At 39.4% G+C, this 13,483-nt stretch overlaps 2 protein-coding genes across 3 annotated transcripts; one reads left to right on the forward strand and one right to left on the reverse strand.

Annotated features, from left to right (window-relative positions):
* The first annotated feature begins 5,611 nt into the window (after window positions 1-5,611).
* Window positions 5,612-6,370, forward strand: LOC140805609 (secreted RxLR effector protein 161-like). Its single transcript, XM_073161870.1, has one exon. It carries the CDS (start codon window positions 5,612-5,614, stop codon window positions 6,368-6,370), a length of 759 nt encoding a protein of 252 aa, XP_073017971.1.
* Window positions 6,371-8,253: 1,883 nt separating this feature from the next.
* On the reverse strand, window positions 8,254-12,616 carry LOC140805834 (calmodulin-binding receptor-like cytoplasmic kinase 3). Of its 2 annotated transcripts, none has more exons than XM_073162162.1 (8): window positions 12,409-12,616; window positions 11,253-11,926; window positions 10,868-11,119; window positions 10,204-10,508; window positions 9,675-9,834; window positions 9,497-9,586; window positions 9,101-9,396; window positions 8,254-8,724 (listed from the first exon to the last, which is right to left on the reverse strand). In XM_073162162.1, exons 2-8 carry the CDS (start codon window positions 11,539-11,541, stop codon window positions 8,515-8,517), a joined length of 1,602 nt encoding a protein of 533 aa, XP_073018263.1. In that variant the 5' UTR covers window positions 11,542-11,926; window positions 12,409-12,616; the 3' UTR covers window positions 8,254-8,514. The 2 variants fall into 2 exon arrangements, with proteins under 2 accessions (XP_073018263.1, XP_073018262.1); XM_073162161.1 differs by having other exon boundaries at window positions 9,675-9,840.
* Window positions 12,617-13,483: the final 867 nt, after the last annotated feature.

Raw genomic sequence — 13,483 nt, forward strand, 5'->3', positions numbered from 1 at the left:
AATCGGTTCGGGTCAACCCGACCCGTATAGGTTCGGGTCGGGTTGACCCGGCCCGTACGGAATTTCGAAAAAAAAATTTAAGGAATTTTTTTTTTTTTTTTTCCGGTTCAGGTTTATTCGGTTAATGTTACATTTTCATTAATTTAAATAATGATAATGTTATATGTATTTTTAAAATTGATTAATTGAAATAAAATGTCGCCAAAGTGACATCTTTTATGGAATTTAATTTTATTTTAAAATACAAAAGGATTTTGGGTATATGTGATTTATATGAATATTGATCGGCCCAAAGGAAGGTTAATATTTAATATAATTACATATGCACTTGTGGTGGTAAACATGTGATAGTTATTCGGTTTTTCATGTGAATAATAAATCGGCCCAAAGGAAGGTTGTTATTTGACATGATAGTTACTATCAGTGTTTGACTGCTGCGCCAGGGTTTACATTATTTGAATTTATTGATTATTTTATTTGGATATTTGGTTGAGCATGTATATTTGGTTTTTGTTCTCTATTCAGATTTGACTCCTGCAAATATTCATTCCAACATCAATTCTATTCCTATGTTAAATGGCTCTAATTTTAAATCATGGCAAGAGAATTTATTGATAGTTCTCGGAGTCATGGATTTGGACCTTGCGATAAGGGTTGACTCTCCTCCCGCCATTACGGATAAGAGTACCTCTGATGAAAAGAGGGAGTTTGAAAGGTGGGAGAGATCGAATCGCATGTGTATGATGATCATGAAGAAGGCCATTCCAGAAACATTCAGGGGCACAATGTCTAGCGACATTGCTACGGCTAAGGCTTTCCTTCAAGACCTCGAAAAGAGGTTTGCTAAAAGTGAAAAGTCTGAAATTGGTACACTTTTGGCAAGCCTCATTTCAATGAGGTACATAGGTAAGGGCAACATTAGGGAGTACATTATGGAAATGTCTCATCTTGCTTCAAGGTTAAAAACACTGAAGCTTGACCTCTCCGAGGACTTGCTGGTGCATCTGGTTTTGATATCTCTTCCTACTCAGTTTAACCAGTTCAAGGTGAGCTATAACTGTCAGAAAGAGACTTGGTCTCTGAATGAGCTCATCTCGCACTGTGTCCAGGAAGAGGAAAGGTTGAAGCAAGACAAGACAGAAAGTGCTCATTATGCCTCTACCTCGAAGGTTAAAGGAAAGAAAAGGAAGGATAAAGAAGCTGTGGATACACAGCCTCCGAAGAAACAACAGAAAAATCCTAGTGATTCTCAAAGTTCTGGTTGTTTTTTCTGTGGCAGTGATGGGCATATGAAGAAGCAGTGCAGTAATTATCACGCTTGGCGTGCTAAGAAAGGTATGCTTCTGAATATGGTTTGTTCTGAGGTTAATTTAACTTCAGTGCCTAGACACACGTGGTGGATAGATTCTGGTGCAACAACTCACATCAGTGTGTCTATGCAGGGTTGCCTGGATTGCCGAAAACCAAGTGATGCTGAAAGATTCATCTACGTTGGTGACGGCAACAAAGTTGAAGTTGAGGCAATAGGAAAATTTAGATTATTGTTAAAGACTGGAATATATTTGGATCTTTATGAAACATTTGTTGTACCGTCTTTTAGACGGAATTTGATTTCCATTTCTGCATTGGACAAATTTGGTTATTCTTGTTCTTTTGGAAATGGGATATTCAGTTTGTTTCTCGATTCAAAATTGGTTGGTTCTGGTTCTTTATCAGGATACGATAATCTTTATTCTTTGGATGTTATTGCTTCATTTAATGAATCCCTGCAAACAAGTAGAGGCACTAAAAGAAAATTAATCAGTGAGAATTCAGCTGCGTTATGGCACAAAAGATTGGGTCATATCTCTGAAAATAGAATAAGGAGACTTGTGTCAGACGAAGTTCTCGAACCTTTAGATTACACAGATTTTAATAATTGTGTTAATTGTATAAAGGGAAAACAAACCAACAAAAGGAGATTTGAAGCCAACAGGTGTTCAGGCGTCCTAGAACTTATACATACTGATATTTGTGGACCATTCCCTTCGGCTTCTTGGAATGGTCAACAGTATTTTATAACGTTCACAGACGATTTTTCAAGATATGGCTTCATTTATCTCATTCATGAAAAGGCACAGTCATTGGATGTGTTCAAAATCTTTAAAGCTGAAGTTGAAAACCAACTTGGCTTAAAGATTAAAAGCGTTAGATCTGACCGTGGTGGTGAATACTATGGTAGATATGACGGTTCAGGTGAACAACGTCCAGGACCTTTTGCTAGATTCCTAGAGGAATGCGGTATCGTCCCACAGTACACTATGCCGGGTTCGCCCACTATGAATGGTGTTGCTGAAAGACGAAACAGAACGCTTAAGGACATGGTGAGGAGTATGATCAGTCATTCTACCTTACCAGAATCACTCTGGGGAGAAGCACTAAAGACCGCAGCATATATCCTTAACAGGGTTCCAACTAAGGCAGCGACCAAAACTCCTTATGAACTTTGGACGGGAAAAAAGCCCAGTCTTAAGCATCTGCACGTTTGGGGATGTCCAGCTGAGGCAAGGCCTTACAAGCCTAATGAAAAGAAACTGGACTCAAGGACGGTTAGTTGTTATTTTATTGGATACTCTGAAAGATCCAGGGGGTACAAGTTTTATGATCCTACGAGTAAGTCGATTTTTGAGTCAGGAAATGCCCGGTTCTTTGAGGATGTTGAGTTTGCGGGGGGAGATAAAGTAAGGGATATTGTCTTTGAAGAGGAATATGTAAATATTCCCACAGGTGTCTTGGACATTGATCAGGATCATATTCCTCACTTTGACCAAGACACAATACAGGAAGACAATATTAGAGATCCTCCCATTCCAGATGAACAAACTCAAGCACCTCCAGAACCTATGCCATTAAGGAGATCCACTAGAGAGCGGAGAAATGCAGTATCAGATGATTACATTGTATTTCTTCAAGAACATGAGGCAGACATTGGACTGATGGAGGATGATCCTATTAACTTCCGTCAAGCCATGAAAAGTTCTAACTCTCAAAAGTGGAATGATGCCATGAATGAGGAGATAAAGTCCATGAAGGACAATGACGTATGGGATCTTGTCTCATTGCCTAAAGGTACGAAGCCCATTAGTTGCAAATGGATATTTAAAACCAAGAGGGATTCGAAAGGCAATGTGGAAAGATATAAGGCTCGTCTTGTCGCTAAAGGCTTTACACAGAAAGAAGGCATTGATTATAAAGAGACTTTCTCTCCGGTTTCTTCTAAAGACTATTTAAGGATTATAATGGCTTTGGTGGCGCATTTCGATCTTGAGCTTCATCAGATGGATGTAAAGACTGCGTTTCTAAATGGTGACATCGATGAGACGATTTATATGGTGCAGCCAGAAAATTTTGTGTCCAAAGACACAAATAATATGGTTTGCAAATTAAAGAAATCCATCTATGGGCTCAAGCAAGCATCTCGACAATGGTATTTCAAATTTCATCAAGTGATCATCTTGTTTGGTTTTGAGATGAATTTGGTCGATGATTGTGTGTACCATAAGTTCAGTGGGAGTAAGCATATTTTTCTGGTTTTATATGTTGATGACATTCTGCTCGCTAGCAACGATATAGAGTTGTTGCATGAAACCAAGAGATTTCTAGCTAAGAATTTTGAGATGAAAGATCTTGGTGATGCATCTTTTGTACTGGGTATTGAGATACATCGGGATCGTTCTCGAGGAAATTCTTGGATTATCTCAGAAAGGCTATATCGAGAAAGTTCTCAAGCGATATGGGATGCAAGATTGTAAACCAACGGATACCCCTGTAGCTAAGGGAGACAAATTCTGTAACGACCCAAGGCTATCCCGATCTTGGGCTCTGCTCTATGGGCCTTAGCCCCTCTGGAACTCTTCCCTCACGGGCTTTCCATAGGCATCGTTACTCATAGGACTCTCCACACCAGGTTGGTGGAGTGATACCTCCCCAAGTCTCGAACCCATGACCTCCTGGCTTAAGTACATTGTTCAAAGAGACTTGGTACCAATTGAGCTTGGTACCAAGTCTCTTTGAACAATGTACTTAAGCCAGGAGGTCATGGGTTCGAGACTTGGGGAGGTATCACTCCACCAACCTGGTGTGGAGAGTCCTATGAGTAACGATGCCTATGGAAAGCCCGTGAGGGAAGAGTTCCAGAGGGGATAAGGCCCATAGAGCAGAGCCCAAGATCGGGATAGCCTTGGGTCGTTACAATAAAAGGCGCCTTTTATTGTAACGACCCAAGGCTATCCCGATCTTGGGCTCTGCTCTATGGGCCTTAGCCCCTCTGGAACTCTTCCCTCACGGGCTTTCCATAGGCATCGTTACTCATAGGACTCTCCACACCAAGTTGGTGGAGTGATACCTCCCCAAGTCTCGAACCCATGACCTCCTGGCTTAAGTACATTGACTAGCTCAATTGGTACCAGGATTGTGCTAAGTACCTATATATCCATGTGGTCTTAGGTTCGATCCTGGGGAGGCACAAACTTAAGTTCATGGGCTTAAGAGTTCTATGAGTAACCCATACGACGCCTATAGAAAGCCCGTGAGTGACATTACAGGGTGGGCAAGCCCACTGGGCCTACGGGCCAAGTCACAAGATCGGGATAGCCTTGGGTCGATTGGGGCAGTGGGCCGTATGGGCGGTCCACTGGGCCTGTAATGGGTCGTTACAATAAAAGGCGCCTTTTATTGTAACGACCCAAGGCTATCCCGATCTTGGGCTCTGCTCTATGGGCCTTAGCCCCTCTGGAACTCTTCCCTCACGGGCTTTCCATAGGCATCGTTACTCATAGGACTCTCCACACCAGGTTGGTGGAGTGATACCTCCCCAAGTCTCGAACCCATGACCTCCTGGCTTAAGTACATTGTTCAAAGAGACTTGGTACCAATTGAGCTACTAGATTGGTACCAAGTCTCTTTGAACAATGTACTTAAGCCAGGAGGTCATGGGTTCGAGACTTGGGGAGGTATCACTCCACCAACCTGGTGTGGAGAGTCCTATGAGTAACGATGCCTATGGAAAGCCCGTGAGGGAAGAGTTCCAGAGGGGCTAAGGCCCATAGAGCAGAGCCCAAGATCGGGATAGCCTTGGGTCGTTCAATAAAAGGCGCCTTTTATTGTAACGACCCATTACAGGCCCAGTGGACCGCCCATACGGCCCACTGCGCCAATCGACCCAAGGCTATCCCGATCTTGTGACTTGGCCCGTAGGCCAGTGGGCTTGCCCACCCTGTGGTGTCACTCACGGGCTTTCCATAGGCGTCGTATGGATTACTCATAGAACTCTTAAGCCCATGAACTTAAGTTTGTGCCTCCCCAGGATCGAACCTAAGACCACATGGATATAACCAGGATTGTGCTAAGTACCTATATATCCATGTGGTCTTAGGTTCGATCCTGGGGAGGCACAAACTTAAGTTCATGGGCTTAAGAGTTCTATGAGTAACCCATACGATGCCTATGGAAAGCCCGTGAGTGACACCACAGGGTGGGCAAGCCCACTGGGCCTACGGGCCAAGTCACAAGATCGGGATAGCCTTGGGTCGATTGGGGCAGTGGGCCGTATGGGCGGTCCACTGGGCCTGTAATGGGTCGTTACAAATTCAGTCTCAAACAATGCCCAAAGAATGATTTTGAGGAAAAGGAAATGCAGAAGATTCCCTATGCATCTGCAGTGGGGAGTCGGATGTATACTCAGGTTTGTACACGTCCAGATATTGCGTACGTGACAGGAATGTTGGGACGTTATTTAAGTAATCCAGGAGTGGAACATTGGAAAGCAGTCAAAAGGGTCTTACGATACCTACAGAGAACAAAAGATTACATGCTCATATATCGGAGGTTGGATCAGCTTGAGATCATTGGGTATACTGACTCCGATTTTGCTGGATGCCAAGATAGTATGAAATCTACGTCGGGCTACATCTATCTCCTTGCTGGAGGTGCCATCTCCTGGAAGAGTGCTAAACAGTCACTTATAGCCTCTTCCACCATGGCAGCTGAGTTTGTAGCGTGTTATGAGGCATCCAATCATGGAATATGGCTGCAAAATTTTGTCACGGGACTGCGCATTGTTGATGGCATTGAAAAGCCACTAAGATTACATTGTGACAATAAATCAGCAGTTATGTATTCCAATAACAACAGAAGCTCGACGAAGTCTAAACACATTGACATCAAGTTTCTGGTTGTTAAAGAAAGAATTCAGAGTGGAAAGTTGTCTATTGAGCATATCGGTACAAACTCCATGGTTGCGGATCCGCTTACTAAAGGACTACCACCCAAACAGTTTCATGAGCACATTGCTAGTATGGGTGTTATGTCAATTGAGGAAATTCAGTTTTAGTGGGAGTTTGTTATTTTAAATGCTTTTCAGTTGTAGACATTTTCAGTTACAGTTATGTAAATTTATTTTCTGCAGAAATAAATTTCAAGTGAAGTCACACTCTGATTATGGTTTAAAGTTTGATCTCAATAAGGTTAAGGGAGGACCAGTTGGAAATAGGCATGTTACGGTCACATTGCATGAAATTTCCATGCTACACATCCACTTCATGATCCATGTCATTCAGTTGTGTTGGCATATGTGACCATTGATGGGTCTAGTTACCTTGAGTGTAGCGAAGACTGCTTTGATCCTATGTTGATGTGATTGATGGACCGGACCGGATTGGTTATAGACACATTTCGGAATGACAACAATTTTTGAGCTCATAAGGTTATTTTCACAAACATAATTATAAAGTTGCACATATAGCCCAAGTGGGAGATTGTTGGATCAATTTTATTTTTATGGACTTATATGTGAATAATTATGTGTGTGGGTTGTCTGTTAAGTTAAGCCCAAAATAAAGTGATCAAATAAAGTTTCGGGTTATTGGGCTTTAATGTATCTAATGGGCTGTGGGCCTTTAATGTGTAGAGACATAAGTGTAATTTCTGTTTTTATGATGGGCTAAAACGGAAATATCAGAAGATATTATCTATAAATAAGGGTCATGGTCCCCAGATCTCGCGTTATCACTTTCACTATTCTCTCCCCATTAAGAAAATAGTTCTGAAGAGAAACTAAAGGATTCTCTCAAGGAAAGAGCGCGTAGATCTGGAAGATCAAGACACGTTCTAAAGAATTCAAGATTATGGCTTCAGGTACGCTTCCGCTTAAGTTTTCAGTCAAATTCTTAATGATTTAACGTGATGGATTCTGCGGTTTATGGGTTTTCCCCAACAAGAAGTCCTTTATGTCGTGTACATCATTATAATTGTTGTTGGTCTCACGTGCGGACTTTAAGATAATAAAATCCAAAAATAAAGAATAAACTAGACACCGAGATTTACGCGGAATACCCCTAAAAATTATTAGGGTAAAAACCACGGGCAAGATGAAAAGAATTCCACTATAATATTTTGTGGTGTACAACTCACTCACTGTGTTTCCAAAGAAAACACGCACTCTCTTAATACAAGAGAACGAAACACCTCACAAATATTATAGAACTTAGCACTCAAATGCTTATAAGATGAGAGAAAACTCGAAGAAAAGGAGATCTAAAATGAAGAAATGAGACACCTATTTATAGTCGAATTTCGAGTGTGAAACCGCCTAAGAAAAAACAAGTTACTTGAATTTATGTCCGAAACTTGCGCTGCACAAGTAGCCAACCACCACTTTGTTTGTTCATCCATTTAATGCACATTTATCATATTGCCGAAAATTGTCACAATTGTTCGTTGAAGGAAAATGTTCTAAAATCTTTTCAACATTTGGCTGTGGTGGAAGAGCATCTGAAGTGGACTCAGGAGAGGCAGCATATCTTGATGACGAGTCTGTCAGCCCATTACGCATGGATATATGTACGGATTATCCCTCCAGTCTTGGCATCAACCAGAGAAGCAGTATTTTTTAAAAATCCGAGTACACCGATGTCTTTGGTGAAAATATATATTTGTAAATGAATATCACAATTTTTAACAGCCCAAAAGAAGATTTTTCTTTCTTCCCCCAGTGCATGTCATTTCATTTTTTGAAGAGGGAATTACACAATTCCCATCACTCTTGACTTTCGAGTAATAATATTGGTCTGCTGAAATATAAGTTTCAAAAGAATCTACTCCTTTTTCACAGGTGGGAAGGCAATATTATTTGATGGATTTATAACAAACAAGGAATGATAAAAATCATGTCTTTCTATAAGTATGCCCGGTGACCGCACCTTCAACAAAGACAAAACAACCAAAACGCCAAACCTACACCACAATAAAATGCGAGTACAACAGACTAAAGAAACATATACAAATCCTGAAAACCGTCATTTTCTTTTTAAAGACATCATGAATTAAAAAAAACAATTCATTTCCAAGATTTAAAAACTGCAATCCACATGATCTATAAACCTGAAAAATGATATACCCTGAGACTCCAATCTCCTGTCAAACAAGAACAACAATTGAGTATACAAAAAGAGCACCGAGTAAGCTCAGGACAACATGTCAATATCTCCTTTCATTTCTCAAGTAGTCCATCCTAATTCCCCACAACTGCTCCCCTACTGTTTTCATATCCGGACGATCAGCTCGTGTGGGTGCTGCACAATCCATGGCCAAGCCTAACATTTTCGCCAGTATTTCGTCATCTACAGTTTCAGTCATCAAAGGGTCTAACAAATCCATAAATTTTCCTTCGTTGTATTTCTTGAAAGCCTACATAACATGCATTCCGTGTAATGAGTTCAGCAAACAAAATCCAAGTTGTTCAGGTGAAAAATCAACTAACAAACTTTGCAATCAATAAGTTAACGTAGCAGGTAAAAATTATTGAATCGCATAAAAAGTTCGACTTCAAGATCCTGTACCATTATAACAAATTAAAGAAGCGATTCAAAATTATTCCACTTCTGCGAATTTCACAGGTTCTTAAGCATAGTGAGACTGTCAGATATTGTAAGAATCAAGACCACATTGTTGGAAAGTTTACACTTCAACTATTTAAGGCATCCAAAAGGAAAAAAATAAAAAAAATTGTGCTTTGCACAATGAATATGGCAAATAACCTAGTCAGATACAGAAAGAAGCTTACCCATCTAATTGTCACCCTCTCCTCAGGTGGTCTCTTCAAGTCCACAGGTCGACGACCAGATAAAATTTCTAATAACAATATCCCAAACGAGTAAACATCGCTTTTGGCTGTGAGTTGATTTGTTCTCATATACTCAGGGTCAAGGTAACCAACAGTTCCTTTTACTTTGGTGGATACATGTGATTTGTCTGAGTCTTCTCCTAGCCTGGCAAATCCAAAATCTGCAACCTTGGCTCTCACGCTCTCAGTCAACAAAATATTGGAGGACTTCACATCTCTGTGGATTATTTGCTTCTCTACATTAAAGTAAACAATAATTAACCAGATAATATGTTTCTTCTCTTTTCAAATATATAAAGAGGTGTCGAAACAAACACATGTAGAAATAGTTGTTACCAGAATACAAATGAAGATAGGTCAAGCCGTGAGCGACATCAATTGAAATTTCAAGCCGCTGATTAAAATCCAATATCTTCCCTTTAAGACCTACCAAGTAAATATGAGCACAAAAATTGCATTATATTTCTTTAACATAAGGAATATTGGCGACATTGTAGGATCTAAAAAGCTTTACCATCAAGATGTTCTCTAAGTGTACCGTTCGGCACGTATTCTGTTATAATCAATCGTTCATTCCCTTTTTCAACATAGCCAAGAAGCTTGACTAGATTTCGATGATCAATTTTCGCCAAAAGCTCAATTTCACTCCTAAATTCACCATGCAGAGCTTCAGCCTGTTGCTTCATTTATTCATCAAGCCAAAAAAAAAAAAAAAAAAGTTACTATGAACGTCATCCATAGGAAAGCCAGTATCAACTAAAAGCAGATAGCATTTGAAATAACAAAGTCTTGTCCAGCCCCAGGAGAAATAAGTCATGTCCAAATAAACCCAACTAATAATCTATACATGCAGGGAATCGCGATGTAAATTTCAATACATTCACTAAGGAAAAAATCTGTAAATTTCAATAATAGACTCCTCTTCACCACACACATCGAGAACATGCCTCTCAGCAATGACTGTCACTATTATTTACTGTAGCAGAAAAAGATTCAGCGGATGGGTCAAACATTAGGTTGATAATGAAATAAGTAAATTGTACCTTTCTTGCTCGTTTGATGGCAACAACCTGGCCGTTTGGTAGGTCAGCCCTGTAGACCGTTCCAAACCCTCCTTCACCTATCCTCAACGATGGTGAGAAATTATTTGTTAACCTCGCAACTTGGCTCATATTTAGATGGACAGATCCAAGCCTACTAAGTTTTGGTGACATGGAAAATCTTGAAGGACTGGGAGGCACTCTCAGCGGACTGCCTGGCACTCTCAGTGGACTGCCTGGCACTCTCAGTGGACTGCCTGGAAACTTTTCAGACACGGGATTCATTTCTAAAGACGAAACTGAATCAACTGCAGGGATAGAGAAACCCAGGTAACTACCACTTCCAGTAAAGCGAGATAAAGGTATGAAAAAATTATTATTTCACAAAAAGTGCAGAGCATCTGATTACGTGCATGAACACACAACCAAAGGAAATTTTATTCAAGGACCAGTTGTATATGTGAAATGCTGCATGGACAGTTCATGGATTGAGCTCAGGCAACTCCAAAAATTTTCAAACAAGTAAAAAAGACTCCCAGGACTAAAAATGATTGTGCAATCCAAAGTTAACCAATTTGGTTATTTTTTAACTGGATTATTACGATGGCAAGAAGATGCAAATTATAACATTGGTTGATTGGATAACGAAAAAACTGATTCGACTCACTTGAATTAGGCTCCTTTGAGAGAACGGTGTGCTCAGTTTCCCTTTTCCTTGCTTGGAAGCATGGGCAAAGTAAAACACAACTTAAAACACAGAAAACTGGCACCGCCATGGCTAGCATTTTGGGATTCAATAGAGAAGTTTCAGTGTGATTATCTTTACCATGCTGAGATGTTTCATTGTTATCATGCCCACCACTTTCTTCTCTAACAACAGTTTTTAAAAACTTTCTTCCCACTTGCAAGTGCAACTTTTCTGCGATGCAATAGACATATTCCCGACTTTACAACGGTGATACTTGATAGTTATATAAATCTAACAAATGAGATTTTGAATGGTAAATAAAACTGACTAATGAGCAAAAAAATAATTGAAAGATGGTGCATACCAACTGCCAAATCCAACCCACAATACTCTTTTCCAATATTTCTTGAAAAGAAGCAATGTCTCCCATGATCACTTTCCAGAGCATCACAGAATATATATCTGTCCACCAATTTTCCATCTACAAAAAACAATTCATGGCCAAAATCACCCACATGCCTAACATGGAATGTTCCACAAGCCTTCCGCTGCTTCGAAAACTCCGAAGCAGATGTAACGGGGGATTTTACAAGCACAAGTAGACTTAAAAAGGTTAATGCAATTTTCAGCAAAGAGAGGCGCAGAGATTCCATCTTTCAAACACAACGATAGCAGAGGCATCCTCGGCTATGAATCTCCAAAAGTAAGCAAGACATTAGAGAATATGCAGCTGGGCAATTCGAATATAAGCAATGATCGGATTGCATATGCTAGACCCCGATTTTCCAGAATCAACCTAGATTCAAGAACAAGATTGCATATGCTTGACCCCGATTTTCCAGAATCAAGCTAGATTCAAGAACAAACTCAAAATGTAACTGTCAATCCGTCTTCAAAATCTCCACAAACAAATCAAAGACTGATGAAGCGAAAGATCAATTCGGCAATTCAAATTTCCAAATCACTTCCAATTTTCTTGCATTATACTTGAAGCACAAGACGGGGAATTAAAATCTTCTCCCTTGACTTCAAGTTTCCCTTCAAACAAACAAACCAAAAAGGATGCCAGTTGTCAAGCAGTTGCCACAAAAGGGAACATTTTAAACCCGGAAACCGAAAACCATTAATTCATAACAGACTTCTGAAAACCCATGAAAACAGCCAGACCGAAGCCGATATTATCTGGATCAGACTTTTAATTGACTATCCTGGAACTATGAAGATCCTGCCACACGCCTTGACAGACCAAGACCGTAATAAAGGCCAACCCCCAATTCACAAAACGCCCTTTAATAAACTTCAGATATCATGAGACTCGCCAAAAAAATTTAATCCAAAAAAAAAAAAAAAAACCCAACACAAACCCACCATAGGCTAATAGAAATATAGCAGAACCAAACGAAGACAACTTCAGAGGCGCTCGTATTTCAATCCCAACACGTACCCAGAAAAAAATACCAACATATATCTACTAGGGAAATTAAGACAGGTCATCAATTAACGCAAGTCAAAAATCAAACCTGAGTAAAGGTGGCTGCTGATAGCTGGACCGGAGAAAGGATACACATACACAACACAAGTGTTCGTTTCTTGGCTGTGGAATGTGTAGTGTATAATTTGAATGCTTGCAGTGGTAATGTCGAAGAAAAATCGAAGGAAAGTTCGAAGAGACCGGCTTCCGATTGACCAATCTTACAAAAATGGTGGGCTCCGTCGTGTGAACACATTTGGTTTCGCTTTTTTATATTTTTATTACCTTGTTGGGCTCTATATTTTCAACGCATGCTGGGGTCCCCCGTCATATTAGTTTTTAATATTTAAAATATTTATTTTCATAGGAATTTATATTTACAAGCTTTTTTTTTTTTTAAAAAAGTTGCATTTTATCTGTGAATAAATTTAACACATATTTTTAGAGTCGTCGATTTGGGTTGGGCCATAGACTCGGCGCATCCCGCCACACAATTTAATTTCAACTCATTTAAAGACATTTCTAGAGACAAACAGCGCCAAAAAATTATCTTTTAATGAAAGTTGTGAATTTCTTATATTAAATACTTTGTATAAAATATAAACATGTGAAATCAGTATTTAGAAATTTTATTGTTTTATAAATATTTATTTATTTATGAAATAAATTTTTACTTAATTATCATGATTTTTATTTATTTAGATAACCCGTCTAACCCGCAACCCACCATGCGTTGGGTTGGGATTTTCAACCCGCCGGCCAAACGACGGGTTTTTGACTGACCAACCTGCTCATCATAAGTTGACTCATTTGACAGATATATATGTTTTACATATAAAATATAAAATAGATAGTAAATATTTTTTTGAATTGCTTATCATAGGAAAATAACATTAAAATTTTAAACGTTTTGATGTAAAAATAAAATTATATTTTACGTTTCATTACTAGCTAATAAATATAACATAAAGCATAAAGAGCCCGTTTGGTATAAGAAGCTACAATTAAAAAAGTGCTTTTTTTTTTTAAAAAAAGTGCTTTTTTAATTTTTAACTTGTTTGGGTGGGCTTCTTGTAAGGTCCAAAAATTTAGACGACGTAATCCAACTGCATGCAAATCTAGAA

The sequence above is a fragment of the Primulina eburnea genome, chromosome 11 (assembly GCF_022965805.1).
Source record: "Primulina eburnea isolate SZY01 chromosome 11, ASM2296580v1, whole genome shotgun sequence".
Lineage (NCBI taxonomy): Eukaryota > Viridiplantae > Streptophyta > Magnoliopsida > Lamiales > Gesneriaceae > Primulina > Primulina eburnea.

Excerpts from the sequence above, each read along its gene's own strand:
- LOC140805834 (XM_073162161.1), bottom strand. The coding sequence starts at position 11,541 with ATGGAATCTCTGCGCCTCTCTTTGCTGAAAATTGCATTAACCTTTTTA. Across the intron at positions 9,587-9,674 it reads ACTTAGAGAACATCTTGATG|GTCTTAAAGGGAAGATATTG; the intron begins GTAAAGCTTTTT and ends TTTACTTGGTAG. Across the intron at positions 8,725-9,100 it reads AGAGGGTGACAATTAGATGG|GCTTTCAAGAAATACAACGA; the intron begins GTAAGCTTCTTT and ends CATGTTATGTAG.
- LOC140805609 (XM_073161870.1), top strand. The coding sequence starts at position 5,612 with ATGGGTCGTTACAAATTCAGTCTCAAACAATGCCCAAAGAATGATTTT.